General features: G+C 47.7%; 1 protein-coding gene across 1 annotated transcript in view; it reads right to left on the reverse strand.

The window, feature by feature from the left end:
• Window positions 1-313: 313 nt before the first annotated feature.
• Window positions 314-22,786, reverse strand: part of OS9 (OS9 endoplasmic reticulum lectin) — a 39,914-nt gene continuing 17,441 nt past the window's right edge. Inside the window, exons 5-15 of the mRNA XM_056867233.1 lie at window positions 20,531-20,629; window positions 19,094-19,295; window positions 17,803-17,913; window positions 14,467-14,576; window positions 14,031-14,073; window positions 9,355-9,443; window positions 8,444-8,680; window positions 7,015-7,243; window positions 4,816-4,983; window positions 2,509-2,621; window positions 314-571 (exon numbers count right to left, since the gene is read on the reverse strand). Of these exons, the coding sequence (XP_056723211.1) occupies window positions 431-571; window positions 2,509-2,621; window positions 4,816-4,983; window positions 7,015-7,243; window positions 8,444-8,680; window positions 9,355-9,443; window positions 14,031-14,073; window positions 14,467-14,576; window positions 17,803-17,913; window positions 19,094-19,295; window positions 20,531-20,629 (1,542 nt within the window). The 3' untranslated portion in view covers window positions 314-430. The remainder of the gene's footprint in view (window positions 572-2,508; window positions 2,622-4,815; window positions 4,984-7,014; window positions 7,244-8,443; window positions 8,681-9,354; window positions 9,444-14,030; window positions 14,074-14,466; window positions 14,577-17,802; window positions 17,914-19,093; window positions 19,296-20,530; window positions 20,630-22,786) is intronic.

A 22,786-nucleotide genomic window follows, 5' to 3' on the forward strand; every position in this document is an offset into this window, starting at 1 on the left:
CACCTTGCCAAGCAGTTTCAGGCCAAGTTGCTTTTGGGAAGGGGGAGGGAGGGGAGCGCCACTCAAAACTGCCAGTCAGGTGGCCAGCGTTCCTAATGCCGAGCACGATCGGCTGATAGGAGGCCGGGGCTTTGATTGGTAGGGGAAGGTACTCAAAGTTTCTGTCCAGAGGAAAAGCCATGAGGTCGAGACGGGAAGAGCAACTGAGAGTTCAAAAGAGCCTCGTGTGACAGGAACCTGTCTAGGAAGATGGGTCTACTCCGGGGAGCAAGGTACATCCCACCCCTCACACCTCCCCACTTCTCTGTACGGATTCAGGTGGGACTCGGCCTCTACACGAACACACCGATCCTCCAGGGAAAGAAAAGGTGCCAGCCACGTCCTACAAGAGAGCAGCCACCCTTGCCCAAGTTCTGAAGGTCGAGGGCTTTCAGAAATCCACATCGTCCGAATCGGCACCACCACTCGCCGGCAGCTCCTCCTGGCTGTGCCCCCAGACGAAACGGTAGTTGTCTTCCAGCTGGCGTTGACGCTGCTGCTCTTTGTGTGCCTCCCTTTGCGTGCCCTGGATCTGGAGGAAGAGAAATATAGGCACCGTTAGCTCTGGAGAGCCACACACACGCTTTAAGGTGGGGGTGTCAAATGTAAGGCCCGCAGGCCGGATCCGGCCCCTTGAGAGCTCTTATTCGGCCTGTGAGCCAGCTGATCTGGGATGGCAAGACATGGCCCGGCCCAAACAAGTGACATTTATGTCATATCCGCCCTCGTAATAATTGAGTTCGACACCTGCTTTAAGGCATTTAGGAGTTGGGGGTGAAAATGCCCCATCTTCTGACTCAGCCAAGGGTTTAAAAATGATCAAAAACCCTGGCACCTCTTTGGACCGCAGAGAACACCCTTCCTCCCATCATCTGATGAGCACATGATCCAGCAGGATTCACACAGACATGTATATGAAAGACACTTCCCACCATCACAGAACCCACTTATTTGTCTCTTTGGTGGTCCGCGGTATCCGTAAAACTTTCCTCCAACTTTCTTCCTGTCGGCTTCCTTCATTGTCCAACTGTCACACCCACACATAGTACTGGGGAATAACTAGGGCAGGAATTAACTTTCTGAAAGTCATGCACACAGAATAAAAGTTTTTTTAAAAAATGACTGCAAAAGTTTACAGGGCACTCTGAAGGTGACACGCAGAAAATTCCTAAAAATCGCAGTTACAAACATAGGGTTGGATCCAGACTAAGTTAAGTGGCAGAGAAAGTCGACATATAAAAACCAACTCTTCTTCTTCTACCCCCCCACACTAATGTTACCAAAACTCCTTCAAACCATTTCAGAAGGGGAAAAAAAAGACCCCGGATGTCCAGCTGTGTTTAACTAGCCTGAGCTGAAGCACACACTTTCTCGTTCTAACTGAAGGGTTCTCCACAAACAGGGAACAACAACAACAAAGCCAGCCAGGGTTGGCTGAGAAAATTGCCCTTTTACCAAGAGAGAAAGGGTTGAAGGCCTGGCAGTCACAAGGTGTATTCAAAGCTGGCTTTGATACCTGAGCTAGATGTAAGGCAAGAGATTATCTCACTGGTCATGAGGCAATTACCGTATTTCTTATGAGGCATCTTAGCAGGAAGAGAGCAGGAGAGCTGCTGCTTCAAGCGCCCAATAAAAATTCAGGCATGGGGAGGGGAAGACGAGAGAAAGAGGACGTTGGATCTTCAAATTTTTAAAAATGGAGCTAGTCTATTCTGGTTGACCAAGCCTTAAAGTTTAGTGAAGAAAGGCCGGGGTTTGGCCATGGGAGAAGGTGCGCTGTGGGCTGAATCTACAGTCATCGCCTTTAAAGAGGCGCAAAATCCACCTGAGGCAGTCACCTAATCTTACCTCACGACAGGGCCACCTCTTTTAAGATACAAAATGAAGAAAGAAAGAACAATTTGCCAAGGACTGTTGCCCTCACGGCCAACCATAGTGGCAGGCCATTTCTTGGGACTGGAGGAGGGACTTCCATGTCAGATAGCAGTTGTAAAGGCCTGGTAATTCAATTTGCCCTGGAGAAGGTACAAAGAAGAAAGTAGATTCCTTTGAAATGTGGTGTTGGAGGAGAGTGTTATGGATACCATGGACTGCCAAAAAATAAATCACTGGGTTATAGATGAAATCAAGCCTGAACTGACCCTAGAAGCTAAAATGACTAAACTGAGGCTATCGTATTTTGGTCACATTATGAGAAGTCAAGAGTCACTGGAAAAGACAGTCATGCTAGGAATAGTTGAAGGCAGCAGGAAAAGAGGACGACCCAACAAGAGATGGACTGACTCTAAAAAGGAAGCCACAGCCCTCAGTTTTCAAGACCTGAGCAAGGCTGTCAAAGATAGGACATTTTGGAGGACGTTGATTCATAGGGTCGCCATGAGTTGGAAGCGACTTGACAGCACTTAACACACGCACACACATGGTACGAGGACTCCCTCTTACACCATTGCCACATCTGAAGCTTCTCACCAAAATGTTGAGAAAAATGTCCTTGAGGTTCTTCGTGTCTTCTTCAGACAGCCAGTGGGCGTCGTCATCGTCGCCGAGGCCACCGGTCGTCACTATCTTGATTTCAATTTTACCTGCCCGGGTACAAAAGCCAGCCGGTTGTTAGCTACTCCCTGAACTGTACAGGGATTCACTTTCAGAGAAACGACAAGTGGGAACGCTTGGTGAGAGAGGCTCTTCTGGCTTCTTTTGCCTATTAGGTGTTGACAAATACTAGCTAAAATCCAAGGACTTTAGATGTGTTTTTGATTGTACTATAATAGCTTCCCATTGTCGGTTCTTTACTATCTCAACAAATGGGACTTACATGGTTTGAATTCAATTTAAGGTCGCTGGGTTAAAACAAGTGTTTTAATTGTCCTGTTTCATTATTAACCCTCTGATGAGTACCACTAGTTGAAGCAGGGGATTAGAAGCCTCTCAAGTCTACTGAAAAAGAACATATTGTTTTTCTGTAAATTAGGGCTGGCCCATACTTTTAACACAGAAGCATTGTTTGTTACACCATTTAAGACGGGTGGGGAACGTCAGCCCCGGGGGCTGTTTAAGGCCCGCAAAGTCATTTGATTTGGCCCTTTGTGGGTCCTGGCAGATCTCTAGCTCAGAAGGATCTAAGACTGGTGATCCGCCCCCTCCTGTGGACAGGAATAGCCTCCATTCACGGCAGATGTGAGTTTGATTTGCTGAGAAAAGGAACCTTTCCCTCACTTGCAGAAGAGTCGTTAGCTATGGAGCTGCTAGGACTGCCCAAGAAACTGTGTTAACCCTTTCCCACCCGGGCCATGGAGAAACGTATTCCCTCTGTACTACAAGAGGGCTGGGGGTGGAAGTGGTGACAATGGAGGGGTTAAAGGGGGCAGGGCAAGAATGCATGGGGGGGCACGTTCTTAGCCAGTGTGTCCTCATTTCATCCCTGCCAGTGGAGGTAGCAGGAGCCGGCTGTAGAATCTGGCCCCAACCATGTGGAGCAGGAGCAACTCCGGCATGCGGCTGGACGGCTACGCCCAGCTGGTGCAACAGGCCATCCTGCGCCACCAGGTGGGCGAGTGTGCAACCAGTTGGATGCCTGCCTGCTTGCCTGCACAAAGGGGGTCATCTGGGGAAGCTGCCTGCTTGGGGCTCGGTCGGCTAATTTTTAAGTTGATAATTTTGTATGGCCCGCGAATGATGTTATAAATATCCAAATGGCCCTTGGCGGAAAAAAGGTTCCCCACCCCTGCTTTAAGACAAGCACAGTTTGTCCCAAACACCTCCCCCTGTATAAGTTCTGCAAGGACTTTGCAAGTCAGAGAGGACCCTGGAACTGCATGAGAAACTGCCTTTCCACAAGGTCAGGATGCCAAAATTGGCAGCTGCTCTCCAGGCTTTTGAGCAGAGATCACTCCCAACCCCACAACCCAAGATTCTATACACTGAAGAAGATATCAGGGGCTGAACCTGTTTGGTGCGTGTCCCCTGCTCAGCCGCTTCCTTGGACAAGCCAAAGTGGACAACCTCGACCTCAAAAACCCTCCAGGGAACAGTTTTAAAGATCAGATTAAGTCTTCAGATTATTGGCTCAGGATGGCCCTTGACTCCTTGCGGTTTGCATCTCCAGCAAAAAAGAAAAGGGGGAAAGGAAAGACCCAACCTAAAAAACAAAGCTGATTACCCAAAGGTTGGGTGGAAAAAGACTAAAAGTGTAAAAATGTGTTACTTTAAGGCGCAAATATATATATTTAAAACCATAAAAATTTTATTAAAAGAAAGCACAATTGGCAATTACTAAAGGTTGATAAACTCAAACAGCTTTCCAGACGCGTTTTGGCCCCCTGGCCTTCATCAGTGGTGTAATGTAGTAACTTATAATGCACACAGGTACATGATACAACATATATAACAGTATTGTAGCAAAATTGAAACTGCCAAGGTATGTATGCAGGAATGTCTGAAAAGAATAAATAATATTAATTACATAGCCTCAATTAAACTTTTCCAAATTCTATGAAGAATTACAAAATTTAGGAAAGTTTAATTGAGGTTAACTATTCTTATTTCTTATTCTTTTCAGACTCTGATGAAGGCCAGGGGGCCGAAATGAGTCTGGAAGGTGGTTTGAGTTTACCAGCCTTTAGTAGTTGCCAATTGCGTTTGCATTTCTAGGCCTGCAGTGACCTTACGTCCTTTTCTATTTCCTCCTAAGAATGCACCTTAACACAAAAAGGCTCCCCCCATCCCAGCCAAACCAGAAAGGCTCTGGCACCTCCCACTACCCATGGCTGTGTTTACCTTCTGCCTTAAGGCCCTCCTTTTCCAACAGGTCCTTAACGACACCCTCTACGTGGCGCAGCTGCGGGTTGTCCCTGCTCATCTCTCGAACTCGCAGCTCCTTCTGCTGAGCGCTCCCTGGCCGCACTTTCGTGACCCTGACTTTCACGCGTCCATCTGAGTCGTCATCTGGAACAGAGGCAGCAGAAGGCAATGTGGGAAAAGTGTTAAGAGTGCTGATCTGGGAGGACCCACATTCGAATCCTCTCTCTGCCATGCAAGCTTGCTGGGTGACCTGGGGCCAGTCACTCTCTGTCAGCCTAGCCTACCTCACAGGGATGAGAGGTTAAAAAAATGGAAGAAGGGAAAATGTTGTAAGCTGCTTTGGGCTCCCATTGAGGAGAAAACAGGATATAAATATCTACAATAAAATAATGTATTGTCTGCTCATAAAAAGGAAAATCTGTACCCAAAATTATACAAGAGAGTTATTACACTGACCTGGTCTAATTACAATCAAGGTTTTCAAAACATTCAGACCATTTTGCAACGAGGTGGTCCCGGGCAGCAAGAGGAAAAAGGCAGCCCCCAAAAGAGAATGCAGTTCAGAAACATACAGAAAGCCACTGGGACCCAGAACACTTCGGTCGTTTATGCCTGGGAGTTTTACCTGAGGTTCGTTGCTCACTGGACCCACACCTTTTTGTTGGGAATCTATGCACCTGCAGGCTCCAAGCTCAAATCAAGTCCCGCCCCTTTAAATGCTGCTTTGTAATTGGCTTACTTTGTAGAGCTTACTGTGAGAGAAAATCCCGCCCCCCCCAAAAAAACGCAATTGCTGCAAAAAAAGCATTATAAGAACAAAAAACGGAGCAATCTGAAAGAGTGGGGGAATCTAAGCCTCGGTCTTAAAAAGCCTTTTTTCTGCTCAGAAGGAGCTCCGAGGAAGCAGGAAGCATTTGAATCCCCGTCTCTATACATGCCGCTTTGTAACTGGCTGTGAGAGAAACCAAACTGGCGTGCCCCGTACTTTGCCTTATGCATGGGGATTTCACCCGGGCTGAGCTCAGGGGAGAGGGAAGAATCGGGTTAACAGAGAGATGGGAAGTCCCAGGATTTGCGAGGGCTGGCAATGAGGTCATCTCTAACAGAAGGAAATCTCCAAGGAACAACCGAGACAGACCAGGGGTGAACATGTGTGAAAGTACCCATGCATAAAGACCTGCCTGTTTGTCCCTTCCCTCCCTGCTTGGAATTGCAAACAGGCAGCTGTCAAGCACCTAGAAGCCCACAGCAGATGGCTAGTGGGCTGCATTCAACTAGGTCACAAGTTCTCCCAGCTACAGTAAAAATAAAATTGCCATCGTATTGGGAAAAGGCCAATTCCAGTGTTGTGAGCTTAGTTACTCCTTGCAAGCATCACGCATGCACAGGGGTCAAAATCCAGCATTCTGAGAGGGAGGAAGGCTTTGGAAAGCAGAACAGTCCAGTAAGGTGTAGAGAAGCATTTAGAAAGTCAGATGCGGGGAGAGTCTGGCTACACACATTTGAGATCCAGATCCAATATGTTACCAAGATCCATATTTCCAGCCTCTTTCTGGCCTGCCCGCGTACCTTACAAATCTGTACAGGGAAGAACAGTTCAAGGGCACAGTACAACTGTTGGAAGGGAGAGCTCAGAGGCTTGCCCATCACCAGCTGTTCCCACAAGCCTTTGTAACTATTCAGGAGAACCCCTGAACATCCTGAATCGATCTTGGAGGAAGTCCGTCAACATGAACCCTTAGCTTGCGGCACACCGCCGCCCCCTGCTGGTTGACTCAGGGATTCTCAACATTTCCAACCCTAACAGCACAATAAGACAGAAGTCAAGCGGCACCTTACAAGGCTAACACAGGTTAACGTGCCACTAGACTTCAGTTTCATTTGGTTGCAACAAACTAAAATAGCCAGCCCTCTGGAATTATGGGAGGGGCTGTGGCTCAGTAGGAGAGAATCTGCTTTGCATGCAGAAGGTCCCAGGTTCAATCCCCGGCATCTCCAGTTAAAGGGACCAGGCAGGCAGGTGATGTGAAAGACTTCTGCCTGAGACCCTGGAGAGCCGCTGCCGGTCTGAGTAGACAATACTGATTTCGATGGACCAGGGGTCTGGTTCGGTATAAGACAGCTTCATGTGTTCATAACCACAGAAACGTGCGAGCAGTCGGCACGCTGGCATACCTGCTGCCAATGCAGCCGTACTGTCTTGAGCGGTGTTTCCTTCTCCAGCTGCTGCCACTTCTTCCTCCTCCTCTGGCTGCTGCTGCTGCTCCTCCTCATCTCCTTTCTTGGGGACTTTCCCCGGATCCAGCTTGTCAATTAGCTTGTTGAGGGTGGAGGCCAAAGACTTGGAGGCCTGTTTGCGATCAAATTCCCCCTTCAGGCCTTCCGTTTCCAGCTCATCCTCTACCTGCCGTCAGAAGAGGAATGGCGCATTCAGATTTCTAGGAAGGATCAAGAGCCTTCAAGCCAGCAGTCGTACTTCGTCAACAAGTCTAAAAGAACCTTTGCTGCTGGTGGGGGGGGGCACTTGCTCCAACTGGGGTTTTACAGCTGCTGGGTCTTGGGAGTGGGGAGGCATAGAAAGATAATCGCTCCCCCAGGACAGGGAGCGAAGGAAAGAGAGGGGCATCCCCAGCTAAAGGAACTAGGCAAGTAGGTGATGTGAAAGACCTCCACCTGAGACCCTGGAGAGCCATGGAGAGGGGCCATGGCTCAGTGGTAGAGCCTCTGCTTGGCATACAGAAGGTCCCAGGTTCAATCCCTGGCATTCCCAGCTAAAGGGACTAGGCAAGCAGTTGATGTGAATGACCTCTGCCTGAGACCCTGGAGAGCTGCTGTTGGTCTGAGAAGACAATACTGACTTGGATGGACCAAAGATCTCATTCAGTAGAAGGCAGCTTCATGTGTGAGTGACAAAAACTGAGATCTGATGGGGGAGGTTTAGTCAGTGGAGCTCTGAGGGCCAAAACTGAGAGGTTGAAAGTTGTGAGAGAAAGGTTAGTCTAACAGCTGTGAAAGAAAGATCTCAGGGTATATCACATCTGTTGGTTAAGCTCCCCAGTCTAAGTAATTGGAGTATTTTTATTTTTAGTTGGTTTTTATGCCCTGCTTTTTTTCTACCTTTGAGGAGTCTCAAAGCGGCTTACAATCACCTTCCCTTCCCCTCCTCACAACAAACACCTTGTGAGGTAGGACGGGTTGAGAGTTCAGAGAGAACTGTGACTAGCCCAAGGTCACCCAGCAGGCTTCATGTGGAGGAGTGGGGAAACCAACCCGGTTCACCAGATTAGCATCCGCCGCTCATGTGGAGGAGTGGGAAATCAAACCACTGCTCTTAAACACAACACCATGCTGGAGTAGCCACTTAAAAACTGTTGTGAGGGCCCAATCGGGCCTGCACAGTGGCGGCACCAGACAATCTTGTGCCCTCCCCGCCGGCCTTTTCTAGTGCCGAAACAGCCGTGGCAATTTTTAAACAGCTAAATTTCCCCGTGTGTGTTGTAATGTGTGGTTTGGCTACGAGAACGGGGATTATCAAAGACTGGCTCTACTAAAGTGTTTTGGGGACCAGGACAGAGTGCAGCCAGGACCACTCTCTGCTCCTCACCTCATCAATGATGTTGTCAAACTCCTTCTCCATCTCCGACTTCACCTCTTCCTTAAGCTTGGCCATCTCCGACTTGGGCAGAAAGATGTCCTCCAGTTCCTTTTCAAACTTCCCCAGCAGGTCTTCCTCCTCCTCCTCTTGCCCTCCTTCCTCGGAACGCTCTGGCTCTTTTGTGGGCTCGCTTTTTGGTGGGGTTTCTTGAGCTGCCGCCTCTGATGTGCTGGCTTTCTCTTTACCCTGAGGAAACAAAGGGGAGCAGAGAAATTATTAAAGGTTGGGAGGAGGGAGGGAGGGAGGGAGGAAGAGGAGATTTTTCACGCCGCAAGTCTTAAGGCCTTTGTCTGCCCCCTGCATAGAATGGTGTTCAACAGCAGTACAGGGGGGCAGTTGGTGCCAGGTTGCTCCCACAGCCTTCTGGGAAGGAGCAGCAAAAACACAGATAGTGGTCTTTTATGCATGGCCGTTTCACTCGCTGTCACCCCTCCAACAGCTTCGGGTCTTTGGATTATGCATGCTGTTTTCGACCATCAGAGGTCGCCTTGCCCCCCCCCCCACGTTTCCCAGCATTTTCAGAGACCTGTTTTATCTCAATTTTTAAGACACGGGCAAAACGAGGAGAAACGCAGGAAGAGAGCGAGGCCACCTCTGACGGTTGGAAACGGCATGCATAATCAACACAAAGACCCGAAGTCATCGGAGGGGGTGATGGAGAAGTGAAACGGCCATGCATAAAAGACCCCTGTCCAACTGAACGCAGGACTTTTCCAGTTGGACGGCAGCCAATGTTTCCCTACGTCCTTCCAGAAGGCCGTGGGTGAAACCTGATGCTAGCCACACTCTCACTGCAAGTACAAGCAGGCCAGAAAGATCCAGAAGGCGACGCACCGTCCCCCATCCACACAAACGCTTACCTTCCTGGCACTGTCCTTCAGCTCGTGAATAAACTGAACCAGGTCGCCTGGGTTGCGGATCACTTTGAAATGGATTTTTTTCTTGAAATCTGAAAAGTTACAGGCAAACAAGCATTAGGACCCTCATGGCGCCCAGTATCTGGCTAGAATCGCCTCCCTCGAGACGATGTGGAAACATGAACAAAAGGTCCCAGGTTCAATCCCTGGCATCCCCAGTTACAGGATCTCCAGTTGCTGGTATTGGTAAGCTGCTTCTCTGCTGGAGACCCTGCAGAAGCCCCAGCAGAGAGAAAGGACTGAGCGAGAGGGATCAAGTGCTTGGTGAGAGGCACCAGCATATGTTGATAGTAAGTCTAACTGCTATTTACAGCTCTCCACTACCACAAGGTTCGCACACAACGCACTGCACAGAAAAAGCTGGATTTCGGCACATATTTGCAGTGAAAAATTTATTGTTTTGCAGGGATGGCTAGGCTGACACATCTATTGAATGAAAGATTAACGGAAGAGTTTGAAAGAAAATGGAAGCCATATAATTATTATGCAAACATGTAAACCTTCACCAATTTGGATAACTGGTGGTGTAATGGATGAGTTTATGTAACATGTAATATGTTAAGAGTGAATTGATGAAGTAATAGATGAATCATATAGATGTAGCTTTATACTAAGTAACAGTACATTAAGTAAAGATTTTTAGTAGAAACCGCACTAACGGTAATATGTACTTTTTTTTGGAAAACTATATAAGAGATATAGTGAATATGTTTCTCATATTCTAATGAGAAACAGAATGGGTAGTTAACACTAATTGAGAAAATATGAAATAAGAAATAAAGGGGAGTAGGTGGTCGAGACAACATCTTGATAGAGGATATAGTCCAAAGAAAGGCACTATGTAATGTTTGATGTGTGATGAGTGTTTACTAGAAAGTGTTTAGATGGGTAGGTGTTAAAAGAATGAATGTTGTTTTTCCTTTTTTTATTATGTATGTGGTGTATTTGCATCTGTGTATTTGTAAGTCGTAAACTGAAAATAAAACATTTAAAAAATTGTTGTTTCTGAGCAGAAGTACCTGCTCCCCTCTTCAGTACCTGTTTGACCTCGAAAGGATGGAAGGTTGAGTCAACCTTGAGCCGGCTACCTGAAACCGACTTCCGTCGGGATTGAACTCAGGTTGTGAGCAGAGCTTTTGACTGCAGTACTGCAGCTGACCACTCTGCGCCACGGGGCTCCTATACTCAAAGTTAGCAGCTTCCTAAAAAGCCACACACACACACGTCAAGACATTGAAAAATAAAAGCAACGATTCTTAAAAGTGTCAAATTTTGCACCCAGTGCAAATTTCTGTGCTTATTTGGTGTGGTCACAGAATATACACACAGCCCTTCGTGCCAGTCCTGCGTGCAAGAAAACAGTGGAGCCATAGCAAACCTGGATTTGATAAATTTGGGTCCCAGTTCCTCTTCAGCCCCAAACTTACCAGCTGGCACGAGCAAGTCACTAGTCCTCAGTGTCACTTGCCTTGTATTGGTAACTATGGAAATAATGACCTGCTGCACACTACTGACTGAGAGACCTAATTTAAGAGCAGCTCCATCAATTTTCTAATTGCAATAACCAGAGAGGCCTACGCTCTGCCCCCACCCCCCGGAGGCATTCACTTTCTCATTCCAAGGTTCTGATTGTTAAGACCGAAAAGAAAAAGTTTTAAAAAGTGCTTTTGGGGTATCATTTCGGCAAGTCCCAGGAGCTAAGGAGGGTGCCGAGTTTTCAGGCTGGGAAGAGCGTGGTGCCCTGTGGAACTCTTTGCCCCATCCCCGGCAACAACTGAATGAACTGTGCAAAGGGATTGTGCAAATGGAGATACACAAATGCCCGCTGCCAGAGCTAAATTTCCGGACGGGATTTTGAAAGGCGTAAACTTCTGTTGTGAAACTGAAACACTGATTTTTTTCTACTATCAGACTCTGATGCATACATGACTTATAAAATGTTTGGATTTTCCCTGGCTACTTAGAAGATAAGAGCCCTTGAGGCCGCTAAAAAGGAAACTGCTTAAGCATATCGAGTGAAAGCACTTTTAGTTTTAATGGATTCCCCCCCCCCCAGCTTTATTGTATGATTATAGATTTGTGATTGTGTGATAACTATTGTTTCACTTTTTATCCTGTAACTAATTTTTAATCAGTTTTCTTAGAATTTTGTAAATATTTTAGGATAGGGGTTCTTGTAGGTTATCTGGGTTTATAACAGCCTATGGCTATACAAATAAACTCACCACTTCACTACACAAACCAACATTTCTATACATTACTGTTCTTGATAAAAAGTCAGACAAGCAGGGGTGTCAAACGTAAGGCCCACAGGCCGGATCCAGCCCCTCGAGAGCTCTTGTCCGGCTTGGGATCCAGCCGAGGCAGCCACCCCCCACACACACTCTCGGTCTGGCGAGGCATGGCCTGGCCCGACCAAGTGACATTTATGTCATGTCTGGCCCTCATAACAATTGAGTTTGGCACCCCTGGTGTAAAAGATCTAAAGTTATTTTCAAAAAGAAAGCCAAGGAGTATGGGCAGCACTAGAAGGCACAAATAAGGCCTGCAGTTTTAGCCTCTGGCAGTGTTACCTACACGCCCTTTCAGAAACAGATAATCTACACTGATGAACACTAAACCTATTAGAGGCGGCTTTCATAGATACTATTTTCAGCAGATTAGAGCACTTGGCAAGTAGCCAGCCAGAGGCCAGCCTTATGGGACACCAATCCTAAGGAGTGAAGCGGCGGGCAGAAGAGGCAAGGGAAAGAAGCAGCAGCAGCAGCGCTGGTTTTTATATGCTGACATTCTCTGCCTTTTTAAGGGGAATCAAACCGGCTTAACAATCGCCTTCCCCCCCCCCCCCACCGCATCACAACAGACACCTTATGAGGCAGGTGGGGCTGAGAGAGTTCAAAGAAAACTGTGACTGGCCCAAGGTCACCCAGCTGGCTTCAGGTGGAGGAGTGGGGAACCGAACACGGCTCACCAGATTAGAGTCCACCGCTCCTAACCACTACACTATGCTGGCTCCCGCATGCTCTTCAGGACTATTTCCCACCCCACCCCCCAAATGCGACACAGCTAGATGTATGGAAAGTCGCATGAGCAACAACAAAAAGGGGGAGAAAAAACCTTAACCCTAAAAAACTAGAATAGGGTACCCAAAAGGTAAGGAATCAACTTGAAATCATGGGCTGATATTGATACAAGTGATTTTGTGAGTAATATATAATAACTATTAGACAAAATATTAGATAACACAAACACAAAATTAATGTAAATATAAACAAATTGTATGTAGCCGTCCTAGCCTCTATGTATGTGCTGAACATGCCAAATAAACGTAAAAACACAAAATTACAACATATACCCAAACAATATCACAGCTGAGACCATGTGCATTTCGGCTGTGAAGCCTCCTTCAGCGGTCCGAATAATACAATTCTATGCCATTTTGAAAGTGCATGAACGTAGAAGAAAATCGCAATCCTTCGAACTGAGTAAGCTGACATTTGTAAGTAGTGCAGTCTAAAATTTGTTTATGTATATTTCATCCCGAGTTGCCTTTATAACCTTAGGCTCCTATATTCCTTTCACTGTGCTCAGTCATCAGTCATGTGGAGGAGTGGGGAAGCCAGCCCGGTTCACCAGGTTAGAGTCCGCCGCTCCTTTCCACTACACTATGCTTGCTACACTTCAGGACGAGTTCCCGCCCCACCCCCCAAATGCAACACAGCTAGTTGTATGGATTCACACTTCTTTCCCCCTTGTTCAAGACCTCGGTCTAAGAACAGAAAACCATAAAACTTAAATGGGGCCACTCTTTAAAAACACCTCTTTTCACCTCTTCTCTGCGGCCTCCAAAAAGCGAGCAACAAAATAGGTATGCTGAGGGTCAGAGTCCTCTAAGAGGGACTGAACCTTTTGCTCCAAAGTTGCTCGAGAAGATGTGGACCATTTGTTAAAACCTGGTATAATCCATTTTAGTCTGAGTTGGTATATGTAAGGATAGTGCAAAAGGATATGCACCAAGGAGTCCGCTGACTGAAGAGGGCAGGGACACAGCCGGTCTGGAAAAGGGATCCTTGGGATATGGCCCAGCAAATCCCTTGAAAAGGGGCAATTAAATCTTGAACACATAAAGATTCTACATAACGTTGGACTAACCAGAGAATCCAGATAGGAAGGAAGATTACCCTTAGATAACAGGCCCAGGGCAAGTGGAGAACATGTCCTCTGAGCATCAAGATGAGTGTCTTATCTCTAGCACAGATCAATTTGGCCACATGTTTTTTACATTGATCTACAGAAGAAGTGTAAAAGGTCTTCCACCTTCAAATTTACAAGTGACAGCTTATGTTCAAAATGCTGGAGCCAGGGAGCCTTATAAGAGTCCTTGAGGGTTAAGCTTACCAAGCTGTCCTCCGGGGCCTCAAAAAATAGATGAAACCAATAATTAAAGGCGCATACCCAGGCACAAGCTTCTGTTGAGCGAAGACCAAACTCATAACAAAGGGCTGATGATAAAATGCACCTGGGGAGCTAGATGTATGGAAAGGTGCATGACCCACAGAGGATTATTTTTCATCGAACTAACCCCACTCAGCACCTTTAGACCACGGGCCCATGCTTACCCGCTAGGTGGTTGTCGGCCGTCTTCATGATGGGTTCTTCATCCTGCAGAAGAGGATACAAAAGAAGAAGAAGGGTTGTTTTTTCTATGCTGACTTTCTCTACTACTTAAGGGAGAATCAAACCGGATTAGAATCACCTCCCCTCCCCAGTGAGGTAGCTGGGCCTGAGAGAGGTCTGAGTGAGCTGTGACTAGCCCAAGGTCACCCAGCTGGCTTCATGTGGAGGAGTGGGGAAACCAACCCGGTCAAGCACGTCAAATCAGTCTTCTGCCTGCTGGGCCGAGTCATCGCACCTCAACAGGGTTTTTTGTTGTTGTAAAAAAAGGAACAATGATATTGCTCACAACCTGGTGTAACAATTAATTAAAAGGTAAAGGTGACACACTTTGTTGCCTTAAGTACACCCACATTGGGTCCCAAGGCCAGCACACGTTACCTTTCCTTGGTCTGGCATCTGGGTCACCTTCCCGTCTCCAAGCAGCACTTGGTCCCAGAAGTCGGCGTCATCACCCGAGTCACTCTCAGGAGGAGGAGGAGCCGGAGACACTGACCAACACGGAATGAAAAGCATGTAAGAGGGTGGGAAGCAGGAGGGATTCTCAACTGCAGCTTCTGTCGTCGGCTTGGGACAAAACATGCTGAGGATCTCACATGAACACATGAAGCTGCCTTATACCAAATCAGACCCTTGGTCCATCAAAGTCAGTATTGTCTACTCAGACCAGCAGCGGCTCTCCAGGGTCTCAGGCAGAGGTCTTTCATCACCTACTTGCCTAGTCCCTTTAACTGGAGTTGCCGGGGATTGAACCTGGAACCTTCTGCATGCCGAGAAGATGCTCTACCACTGAGCCACGGCCCCTCCCCTCAGCTCCTGCTTCCAAGCCTCTAGTGCCCCAAAGGCGGCAAAGACGGGCTTTGCCTAGATGCTCTGAAGCTTCAGGTTAGAGAAAAGGGAGGACATGGGCTGAACAGGGTTTCTAGGAGCTGGGAGGCAAATCTTCAGCACCCTGGACAGCAGCTCGCTCCTCCCCAAGACAACATTCGTAAGGCTCTGACGTGCTCTTTCTCCTACCTCTCGCACCGGGTCAAGAAGTAGATTAGGCCTATTAGTTGATACTCAGGTCTAAGAGACCCAGGCCCTAAATCAGGCTTGTCCAACCTGCTGCCCCTGGGCCGCATCCAGCCCAGGACAGCTATGAATGCGGCCTGACACAAAATCGTAAACTTACTTAAAACATTATGAGATTTTTTCCCCAATTTTTTTGTGTGACTTGATTGTGCTTCTTCTTCCAATGTGGCCCAGGGAAGCCAAAACGTCTTCCATTGTGGCCCAGGGAAGCTAAAAGATTGGACACCCCTGCCCTAAATAAAGGTTCAGACCCTCCTATTGGTTGAAGATTTCATTAAGCTCAAAAGCGCACAGCAAAAAGGCCTAACTGTACTCACATTTAGATGTTTCTAGCCCTAAATAAAAGTTCAGACCCTAAATAAAGGTTCAGACACTTCTACTGGATGAAGGTTTCATTAAGCTCAAAAGCGCATAGGAAAAAGGCCTAACTGTACTCACATTTAGATGTGTCTAGAGTTTGCAGATAAATAAGAGGAACATCTGGGGTTTCATCAACACTGCTAAGATCATGACGAGCTCAGGCTGACCTTGTGAAGTGACTGGCAGCACACTCCTAAGGAGAGTTACTCCAGTCTAAGACCATTGAAATAAAAGGGCTTAGACTGGAGTAACTGTCCTTAGGAATGCACTGTGGGAGTTCCTTAGTGATGTAAATGTGGCCAGAACACACCTCTTGTTAGAAAGTGGCCCCCCTTCAAGGATGGCTATGCAATCGCAGTGGGAGTTTAATTATATAAGACAGTAAGCTGTACGTGAGCTTGAATAATAATGAGAAGATGTGCCAATTAGTAATGCACTTTCCAAATATCTATAATGGAAGAAGGAAATGAGGCTACAATGGAACTACCATCTACAGAAGCAGAACACCAGTTACAGGTTGAGTATCCCTTATCCGGACTGCTTGGGACCAGAAGTGGTTGGTATTTCGGATCTTTCTGTATATTGGAAGATTTTGGAATTTTTGCATATGCAAAAATCCCCAGATCCCCAGGCGATCATCCAAGTGTGCGAGCTTAGCCTACAAACTCTAAAATGGGGGGGGGGAGGGAGGGAGGGAGAGAGAGAGGGGACCTTTCACCCAAAGAGTATCCCAAGGTAGATATGCACATGAATGGCTTGATGGTAGTACAGCCACTGAGTAGGTTCACTGAATTCTGGCCATACAGGTTGAGTATCCCTTATCCGGGCTGCTTGGGACCCGAAGTGGTTCGTATTTCGGATCTTTCTGTATATTGGAATATTTTGGTATTTTTGCATATACATAATGAAGTATCTTGGGGTGGAACCCAAATTCATTGATGTTTTAGATACACTTTATATACATAGCCCGAATGTAATTTCAAACAATATTTTTAATAATTTTGTGTACATGGAACCATCAGAAAGCAAATGTGCAACAATCTCACCAGAATACCTGTATCAGCTGTTAAACAAGAGCAACGACAAACAACCTAGCAACGGCAGGCTTTCGGTCTCCACCTATGATGCAGTGAACACTGTAGTTTATTTTTTTTAGGTGAGAGGAAACATTGAAAGCAGGCAGCACAGATCTGCCTGCATGCTGGCTCGAAGGGTCCAGTTTTCGGATCAGTCAGGATATGGGATGTCTGGATAAGGGATACTCTACCTGTACCAGGTTATGGAAGCAGGTTTGAACACTGTGCCCTGGACGAAACTTTTCCATCGCACAGGCTACACACTGCTAAACATGTCACGGTACATTAAATCGGGTCTGGTCCAGCTTGGCAAGTTCTTGCACTGGCAGTGACTGCTTTTTCCAAAAGGCAACATGCATACAAACTCCACAAAACAGCAGCTTCATTTTGGAGCCCCAGGTTTGCATTGATAGAATTCAGGCTGGCCCAGGCTAGCCTGATCTCGTCAGATCTCAGAAGCTAAGCAGCGTCAGCCCTAGTTAGTATTTGGATGGGAGACCACCAAGGAAGGCCAGGGTTGCTGTGCAGAGGAAGGCACTGGCAAACCACCTCTGTTAGTCTCTTGCCATGAAAACCCCAAAAGGGGTCGCCATAAGTCAGCTGCGACTTGACGGCACTTCACACACACGCATGTGCAGTTAAAAACACTCAGCCACGAAAAGGAGAACTGCAAGAACATTGTGCATCACTTTCTGCTCATGTGTCCAAGGATCGATATAGGTAAATGGTAATGGTAGTACCCTGTGCAAGCACTGGGTCATTCCTGACCCATGGGGTGACGTCACATCCCAACATTTACTAGACAGACTTTGTTTTACGGGGTGGTTTGCCAGTGCCTTCCCCACTCATCTTCCCTTTACCCCCAGCAAGCTGGGTACTAATTTTACCGACCTTGGAAGGATGGAAGGCTGAGTCAACCTTGAGCAGGCTACCTGAAACCAACTTCCGTTGGGATTGAACTCAGGTCATGAGCAGAGCTTTTGACTGCAGTACTGCAGCTTACCACTCTGTGTCACGGGGCTCTCTAGGATCGATACAGCTATAGCTTTATACTAGGCATTGAAAGTCTACATTCTCTGACTTAAAAAAAAAAGGTAACATAAACCTGCTTCTGGGTTCAAGGCAGTGGCTCCACCTCCCTCGTCCCCATGCACTAGGATTTCTGCAGAATCCCTGTGGGGCTGCCTTTCACGCAGCAGGGCCATACCATTTCCATCTGCATCCGCAGCAGCAGAGCTGGTGTCCCGCTCGTTCCACAGCCGGGTGTCCAGAGTCTTCAGTTCTTCAGAAATCTCCTCCACTTTGCGCTTGGTGTCAGCTGTTGGGGGGGAGGAAATGTTACTCAACACCAGACAAAGAGAGAGAAGCCGGTCTCGTACAAGGATCTGCCCGCCACAGAAGCCAAAAAGATCAGCCTTGCAACACTGAACGCAGAAGAGTCCAGAAACGCCAAGATCCATCATAGGCAGAGTTAAACTGAACCAAGAATTCTTTCACAGCCGATACTGAAGTATTCCTCAAGTCTGCTCTCCTGCCCCATAGCTCTTTTAATACACCGTGGGAGACATCTGAAATAGGAACATCCAGAGACAGAACTATGGTGTTCTAAGTCAAGAAACCAAAATGGCTAGCTAGGAACCAACTCACGCAAGTGAAAAATATTTGCATGCCTTGGTTGTTTGGGAACCTAGATAAGGGCAATGAGCCAAAGAGGCAGAAACAGGAGACAGAGGCCAAGGGGCCAGCTGCGTGATCAACCACCTTTTGACCCTAAGTTCTAAGCCTTTTCAGGTCTGTTTTTGTAAACAATCCCACTCCCGATAAATCTTCCTCTCTGATGGAACTCCCATCAGAGGAAGAAGAAGAGTTGGTTTTTATATGCCGACTTTCTCTACCACTTAAGGGAGACTCAAACCGGCTTACAATCACCTTCCCTTCCCCTCCCCACAACAGACACCCTGTGAGGTGGGTGGGGCTGAGAGAATGTGACTTGCCCAAGGCCACCCAGCTGGTTTCGTGTGGAGGAGTGGGGAAAGAAATCCAGTTCACCAGATTAGCCTCCGCCACTCATGTGGAGGAGTGGGGAATCAAACCCAGTTCTCCAGATCAGACTCCACTGCTCCAAACCACCGCTCTTAACCACTACACCACGCTGGCTCTCATCAGTGGCCTGCCAGGTAGAACGAAGGGGAGGGAGAGCCAGGTAAAGCCATCCCCATCACCCTGGTGGGGCGCAAACATGGGAGTGACTCATAAGGCTCATGGGCTTCACGCCTGATTTTAAGCAACTGTTACTTCTTTCTGGGGTTGTGTTTTACATATTTTTCAAAAGTGGTAGTTGCTCACAGTGATGGGGGGGGTTTGATGCTCCGCAGCAGCGCTAAGTCTACCTTTCTGGGGCAGCACAACCATGGTGCTACCGAGAGGATGCACACAGGCTCAGAGCCTCAGCCTTGGCTAAGAGCAGAAGGGAGCAGCTCCCACCCGGGTGTACTTACACACTTGAGCCTTGAAGTACTCCACGTACTCTGCAGGGCTCAGGGCCGGGTGACAGTGGATGGTCTGGGGAGTGGCGGTCGACGGGGGCCTCAGGAATGGGTGGTTGCAGATGCGGGTGGTGTGGACGGTCAGCACGTAGGAGCAGGACTGGGGCTCGTCCACGCGGGCAATGTAGTCGCTTGAGCCTTCTTCACACAGGAACTATAATCAAGGCATTCAGGAAATGAAAGTACGTGAAGTTACCTTATACAGGCCCTGACCTGGATGGCCCAGGCTAGCCCGATCTTGTCGGACCTTGAACACATGAACGCATGAAGCTGCCTTACACTGAATCAGACCCTTGGTCCTTCAAAGTCAGTATTGTCTACTCAGACCGGCAACGGCTCTTGAGGGTCTCAGGTGGAGATCTTATACATCACCTACTTGCCTGGTCCCTTTAACTGGAGATGCCGGGGATTGAACCTGGGACCTTCTGCATGCCAAGCAGATGCTCTACCACTGAGCCACAGTCATTCCCCTAAGCTCTCCAGGATCTCAGGAAGAGGTCTTTCACATCACCTACTTGCCTAGTCCCTTTAACTGGAGATGCCAGGGATTGAACCTGGGACCTTTTGCATGCCAAGCAGAGGCTCTACATCACCACTGCCCATCTGAGTAGACAACACTGACTTTGATGGACCAAGGGTCTGATTCAGTATAAGGCAGCTTCATGTGTTCACTCTAGGGCTTTGGTTTCTCCCAGACTCGGAGCCCACCCTCCTAAGCTGCTGTATCCTCCAGCTGTACTCATCTTGGTACTGTGGGGATCAGTTGTCATTTCCGACAAGCTCCAGGCCCCACCTCGAGGTAGGGCCTTGCAGGTCACAGGAGCTAGCCCAGGGGTGTCAAACATAAGGTTCTAGGGCCGGATCCGGACCCTTGAGTGCTCTTATCCAGCCCGCAACCCAGCCGAGGCAGGCCACCCCCCTCCTCTCTCGATCAGGGCTGGCGAGGCGTGGCCCGGCCCGACCAAGTGACACTTATGTCATATCTGGCCCTTGTAACAGGGGAGTTCGACACCCCTGAGTTGGCCCACTGAATTTGCCGCCACTGCCCTCGTGCCACCGCACAGCCCCCCTCGCTTAGAAGAAGAAGAAGAAGAGTTGGTTTTTATATGCCGACTTTCTCTACCACTTAAGGGAGAATCAAACCGGCTTACAATCACCTTCCCTTCCCCTCCCCACAACAGACACCCTGTGAGGTGGGTGGGGCTGAGAGAATGTGACTTGCCCAAGGTCACCCAGCTGGCTTCGTGTGGAGGAGTGGGGAAACAAATCCAGTTCACCAGATTAGCCTCCGCCGCTCATGTGGAGGAGTGGGGAATCAAACCCGGTTCTCCAGATCAGAATCCACCGCTCTAAACCACCGCTCTTAACCACTACACCATGCTGGCTTACCCTGACTTCAGCCTCCCTGGGCTTCCCGTTCAGGTTACACTTGGATCCGTTGACGTAGGTCTGGCTGTGGTAACGCTTCAGCTTGTGCTGCTTAGAAGCCTGCAAGGGGAGTCCGAGTTAGAGGACAATTCAGAAGTCGGCCTGGGAAAGGGGCTGGAAGCCTCAAGAACCAGCCTTCAAATATAAGATATGTGACCCCCCGAGCATGAAACAACAAAGTAGATACTAATTAATGGTAATGACATTTTAAGTATAAAGTTAGATAACCATTTCGGTTGTAGAGATACTACATAAGCTAGATAGATATAATAGGTGATCACTTTCTGATTATACTATATGCTCCATTTTTTTTCTGTTTTATAACTTGGCCATACTGTGCCAACACTGAGTAAAGGTAAAGGTCACCTGTGCAAACACCGGGTCATTCCTGACCCATGGGGTGATGTCACATCACGAAGTTTACTGGGCAGACTTTGTTTACGGGGTGGTTTGCCAGTGCCTCCCCCGGTCATCTTCCCATTACCCACAGCAAGCTGGGTACTCATTTGATCGACCTCGGAAGGATGGAAGGCTGAGTCAACCTTGAGCCGGCTACCTGAAACCAACTTCCATCGGGATCGAACTCAGGTTGTGAGCAGAGCTTGGACTGCAGTACTGCAGCTTACCACTCTGCGCCATGGGGCTCCTGCCAACACTGAGTAGTTTCACTGAATTCTGGCCATATAGGTTGAGTATCCCTTATCCGGACTGCTTGGGACCAGAAGTGGTCCGTATTTCGGATCTTTCTGTATATTGGAATATTTTGGAATTTTTGCATACACATAATGAGATATCTTGGGGATGGGACCCAAATTCATTTATGTTTTATATACACTTTATACACATAGCCCGAATGTAATTTTAAACAATATTTTTAATTATTTTGTGTTCAAAAACCATCAGAAAGCAAAGGTGTAACCATCTCACCAGAATATCTGTGTCAGCTGTTAAGTTAGAGCAGTGGTTCCCAAATCTTTGGGGCCACCCCCCCTTGGTTCCACAAACTCATTCCAGCACCCCCTACCCTATAAAAAGCATTATTCAAAATAGGGGTTTGCATGATGCACTAAAGAAGAATAAAATTTCAAAACAGTGACAATGAATTGCACATCTATTCAAAATCAAATTAAAACTTTTTAGTGGAAATTTATTCAACAAAACTGATGAACTCGATCCAGTGGTACCAGCTCTTCAAAGTTTGGAAAAAAAATTCTGATAGTTTCCACCAAATTTGCCAGCATGGTGCCATAGCTTGATCTATTGTAAATTAGTGAACAACACAGTTGAAGGGGCCCACCTCTAGCGCCCCCCTGCTGCCCTCTTGCCTCTTAGTGCCTCCCTAGGTAATCCCCCCCCCAGGGGATGGTACTGCCCACTGTGGGAACCACTGAATTAGAGCAACAACAAACAACGGCAGGCTTTCAGTCTCTACCTGTGATGAAGTGTACACTGTGTTTTATTTTTTTAGGTGAGGGGAAACCTTGAAAGCAGGCAGCACGGATCTGCCTGCCTGCTGCCTCGAAGGGTCTGGTTTTCAGATCAGTCCAGATATGGGATGTCTGGTAAGGGATACTCTACCTGTAATAAATGTTGTAGCCTACCGATTCCAGGATGGTTTAGTCTTTGGTACTAAGGTATTCCAAATCAAAGGGGACTTTCACACACACTGAATAAATGAATTTTCAGCCCACTGTCGTTGCACTTTACAACTAGTTTATTTACTGTGCCAAATGGCAAAATTCACTAGCAAACAATCGCTTAGGTGCATTGAAAGTGGAGCGAAAGTGCATTATTCAGTGTGTGTAAATGTGCCCCGAGAGAATAAGGGCTAAGAGGAAGAAAGGAAAAGGAGGAGAGAAAGACGTACCTCCATCCTTGAGTCTCCTCTGAGCTCCAGGCCAATTTCTGGCCTAGAGGAGGAGGGAAGCTGCTTCTGCACCCCCCCTCCATACTTTAGAAGAAGAGTTGGTTTTTATATGCCAACTTTCTCTACCACTTATGGAAGAATCAAACCAGCTTACAATCACCTTGCCTTCCCCTCCTCACAACAAACACTCTGTGAGGTAGGTGGGGCTGAGAGAGCTCTAAGAGAACTGTGACTAGCCCAAGGTCACCCAGCTGGCTTCATGTGGAAGAGAACATAAGAAAGGCCCTGCTGGATCAGACCAAGGCCCATCAAATCCAGCAATCTGTTCACACAGTGGCCAACCAGGTGCC

Source organism: Euleptes europaea, chromosome 1 (genome assembly GCF_029931775.1).
Source record: "Euleptes europaea isolate rEulEur1 chromosome 1, rEulEur1.hap1, whole genome shotgun sequence".
In the NCBI taxonomy this organism is placed as follows: Eukaryota; Metazoa; Chordata; class Lepidosauria; order Squamata; family Sphaerodactylidae; genus Euleptes; species Euleptes europaea.